Genomic DNA, 4,850 nt, shown 5'->3' on the forward strand with positions numbered 1-4,850 from the left:
AAAAAAATGCATTTGATTTATTTTTTATCTGTAAAAACATGATTAAAAATTAATATTAAAATTTTTATGTTAATTGTTGTCTGAAAAAATGTGAAGTATTTCATTAAAAATTGTAATTTTATCAGAAATAATACAGAACGAATAATAAAAATCCATAAAAAACCATAACAACTAGAAAGATTAAAAGTGTTGTCTCATTTTTTATAGCTCTAATTTCTTTCAAAAATCAAAGCAAAAATACAAGATTACACATTTTCAAATTTTCTTAAAAATAGTTTTTTTAATATCAGTATAACCATAGTCAGTGGTTGTTTTCCAAACGCTTTACCGGTAATTACTTTTTGGCAATAGTACCACCTTAACTTACCTTATCGGTAATATTGTTGGTCATCAAAATGAATTGTTGGTAAGTGTCTTTTACTAGGTAAACATTTATCGGGTAAAACTCTTCTCTTTCACTTATCAGGTATGATTCTCGGTTCTTAATATTTCTCTTTCCGGATAAGATTGTAGGTCTTTGTCATGCTCATGTCTATGGTGACACCTGGTAAACACCCATCCAATAAACATTTATTAAACGGACACTAAGAGGCCGTTTATCTAGATGCTTACCAGGTAAGTGCTTAACGTCATGAGTCAACACTATAATTTATTTTATCTGATAAGATTGTAGTACATCAAAATGGTATTGTATTCAACAATGGGTAAGAGTCATCACACTCGCTTACCGAATAAGACTCTTCATCTTTATCATTGTTCTTACCGGGTAAATTTTTTGACCATTGTCATGTTCATCCGGTAAGAAAAATTATCCAGTAAGTACTTACCGGGTAAGCGTTTAGTAAACGACCCCTAACTAAACATAAATTTATTATTTTTAGTAAAAAAGATATATGAAATAGTCTTATTATGTGATAAAAGAAATGAAATATTGAAAAAGATGGAAGGTTTCCCATTTCAAGACAAACAACAAGATGAGAAAATAAAGAAAAGAACAAAAGAGAAGGAGAGTCATGTTTTTTGTTTGCATTTTTGTGGGGTTCTTAATTGCTTTACTCTAGATTTGTGGGGTCATTTTGCAATAAATTCATACTTTCTTTCCTTTTCTAAAAACAACTAATCTTCTTTCTTTCATTTTTTCACCAATTACCCCCCTTCACTTCATTCACATTCTCTTTTTAACCCCCGTAAATGTTTTATTCTTCACTTTTCTACACCAATTTCCACTACTAAACTCTCCTAGTCCTTTATTTCCGATTGGTTAAAATGGAGAAAGCGTGTGAAATTCTTAAAGTTTAGAGAGAACCCGTTAAAATATTTAAAATGGAGAAACTGTTGGAGTTGAATGTAGTTTTTTAGTACTTTAATTCTTCATTTTAAATAAATTTAAGAGAACCCGTTAAAAATATTTTTATAATCCATTTGTATTTAGCAGATAGCACAAACTATAAGTCCTCCAGATATAGAAAAATTAGATCATAATTGTTGTATTTGTATTATATTATGATGAAAACTACAACAAATCTATTTTTAGAAAATCCAACAAATTATTTATGTCCATTATAAATTAAAAAATATTTTATATGTTTTTTGTTAGATACAATTTTGTTGCATGTTATAAATCCTTGAAGTTATGCATTACTTATTTATTTCATTAAATAGATTCTTATATTAACAAATAATGATGGCAGCAAACTTGACAATTATGTCATCTAATATTAACTATATAACATATTTATTTTAATAATAATAAACTATTTATGAATTAAAATATTAAAAACTCAAAAAACAAAAATGTGATTATTTTTATACACGTAGAGTTGGGATCATGTAACAGCAATTTTTGTGAGGATATAAGAACACTTGTGAGTGTAAATGATCAGTTATTTTTTTAATCCAACGGTCAAAAAAGATTGACCATCGAATATCTCGGTCACTTTCATTTACGTTCACATACATTCAATCACTTTTATATACGAATGATAAAAATAGGTTAATAAAGGTAACTGAAGGTTCGGGAAATGCAAAAGTTGCGAGAAGGGAGAGATAAGGGAAAACAAGAGGGGTGTGTATGTAATATACAAATCTTGGAGGTACTGATCTATATATTCTATTATATTACAAGGACAATTTTCGGAAACTTCGGAAATACCGATTATGTCCCTACCTTCGGGATGCAAAACAGTTGCACAAATTCGAGCGTCCAAGAACTAATACTATCCGTTAGATTAAAGTCAAAGAAATCTTGACCGTTCATCGTAATGCAGGTCCATTTCCTAGCCCTCTTCTCTTCTCTTTCTTTCTCTATCACTTCTACGACTTTTAACCGGAAAACTTCATAGAAAAGGCGAACGGCGGGGGACACCCTTCCGCCGATTCGCCGAGAATTCTGACGGCAAAGAAGTAACCGGCAGACAAGCAGCTACCGGTCGGATTGTCGACTTTGAGCTTCTCTTTTTTCTCACAATCTCAGTGGTCGCAGTGGAAGCAATTGTCCGGCAGTCGAATCCGACGACGGCGGCTCCGCAGCTGGCGCTCGAGCCAGATGAAGTTCTTAGTGAAACGAAAGGTTCAAGGACCGAGTCAGGTGTCATTAGACCGTCGTCAAAACCCGGTTCCGGTAAAGTGAGCACCTCGCAGTCGTGCAAGTATTCAGACATCATTCCTTCACTTCTTAGAATATGATTAATCTGCAAGAATTCGAAATTCTTTGTTAAAAAGATGGCAAGTTTGAAGAAAATTATCCAAAAATAATGAAAACCCAGTAAAGAAGGCGTAAAAATATCAAATGGGTCGCCATTAAATTCCGGATTTTAGTGCTAAAGGCAAGGTATTGAATGTTGGCATAAACTAATATACATTTTTACACTGCATATACATGTATATATATAGAGAGAGAGGAGAGAATTTGATCAGTCAGTGAGAATACGAACGAAAATTAACACCAATTTTTCCCTCAATAATTCAAATTGTGGTTAAGACATTAAAATTAGGGTTCACATATTCATACGTACGTACTAGTACGTATACATAAACACGAGAAGTTTGGAATGTTCAAGAACAATCTCAAAACTAGGAGAAAATAATAAAATCTACTTTTAAATATCAAATGGGTTGGCGTTGAATTTCAACTTCAGTACAGAAATTTAAAGAATTTAAGGTTAATATAAAGAAATATCCCCACATACATTATTATGTCTCTATAATACATATATAATACAGAGAGAGAGAGAGAGAGAGATGGGGGGAAGGGTTCTTCATAATCTTATCAAGTAAACAAGAAACACCAATGGGTTTTCCACAATAATTCAAACTAGGTTGAAATATCAAGAAATATACAAGTTCACATAACCATACATATATGTGTGTGAGTATATATATATATATATATATATATAGAGAGAGAGAGAGAGAGAGAGAGAGATGAGAGAGAAACCTTGCAGAAAATAGAGCAGAAGAGATATGGGTCTTGCAGGGCTCTGTCGCAGCTGATGCAGCAATTGCTTGAGTTTCTACATGCTCTAGTTTGTGGCCTTGGATTTAAGAACACAACTTTTGCACTGTTTGTTGTGTAAGACTGTACACACACATCAAAATAAAAAACAATTTATCAAAACAAAAAAAAAGAAATCCATTCAAGAACACCAAAAAGGTGACCAAACAAAATGAAAACACTACTCACTTGAACATAAGAACAATCCATCAATTTCTCAGCATCTCCAAGTCTAATAACATCATGATACACATACCTCCTTATCTACAATTAAATTAACCACATATAATAAACCATTAAATCCTGAATGAAATTAATTAATGAATTATATATACATAATAATTAATTATAATTATAGAGGTAGACCTGTAGGAGACGATGAGAGCCATGAGGGGTTAGACAGTGAGGACAGATACCCTCACAACAATCAAGACAGAAGATGTTCTTCTCGTTCTTTTTTGAATCTTGATGAATTACGCAAGCATTATAGAATTTCTCAGAGAGTAGAGATTCAAGCCACACAGGTAAATTTGATGAAGACGATGATTCAACCTGCAAATTATGTGTATATGATGATGATTAGATAAGAGTGGATGGAAATTGGAATGATTTTCCGTAAAAGAAAGATGAAAACCTAATTAAACAACCAACCATGATTCTTGACGAAAGAGAGAGTGTTGAATTTGGTGGGTTTTTGATGAAGATGAAGAACAGAGAAGGTAATATGGCTATGGCGTCATGAGAGAGAGAGAGAGAGAGAGAGAGAGAGAGAGCGGCGCCTGGTGCAGAAAAGAAGTGAAAGAGTGGTATGGAAGAGAAGAGGAGGTGAGGCCTCTCCAATATTTAAAAAAAGGTCTCGACTTTTTGGCTTCTTGCTTCTCAATTCTCATAGACGACTACGACTACTACTCTACTCACTGTGTGTGTGTGTGTGTTTGTGTCTATCTGTGTGTGTGTTTTATTTTTTATACAACATTCATATGGAAAATGTTTTATGTTTTATAACCAGTAAATTTGTTTCATCAATAATTGATAACAAGTATATCTTTTTACAAATACTTTATATATATATATATATATACTATCTAATAAATTAGATTTATCAAAAGTCTTAAAAATAATTTTTAATTTATAAAGTATTATACATTTATGTATAAAGTCTTAAAATAACTTATAATGCATTAAATATTACTACTTTATGCATTTAATCTTAAAATCTCTTAATCTATATTAAAATAACATATATTACAAGTTATCAATGCACATTATTATATTTTTTTTATGATTCCAATATACTTTTGACATCTTTCACTCATACATTCACCCTCTCATACCTCTATATTTTCTTCTCATCCCC

General features: G+C 31.7%; 1 protein-coding gene across 1 annotated transcript; it reads right to left on the reverse strand.

The window, feature by feature from the left end:
* Window positions 1–2,094: 2,094 nt before the first annotated feature.
* Window positions 2,095–4,227, reverse strand: LOC112522394. The gene is made up of 5 exons (XM_025131488.1): window positions 4,145–4,227; window positions 3,860–4,045; window positions 3,683–3,757; window positions 3,437–3,577; window positions 2,095–2,690 (listed from the first exon to the last, which is right to left on the reverse strand). Exons 1-5 carry the CDS (start codon window positions 4,145–4,147, stop codon window positions 2,337–2,339), a joined length of 759 nt encoding a protein of 252 aa, XP_024987256.1. The 5' UTR covers window positions 4,148–4,227; the 3' UTR covers window positions 2,095–2,336.
* Between the last annotated feature and the right edge of the window lie 623 nt (window positions 4,228–4,850).

Source organism: Cynara cardunculus (genome assembly GCF_001531365.2).
Source record: "Cynara cardunculus var. scolymus isolate 2C chromosome LG 12, CcrdV1, whole genome shotgun sequence".
Classification (NCBI taxonomy): Eukaryota; Viridiplantae; Streptophyta; class Magnoliopsida; order Asterales; family Asteraceae; genus Cynara; species Cynara cardunculus.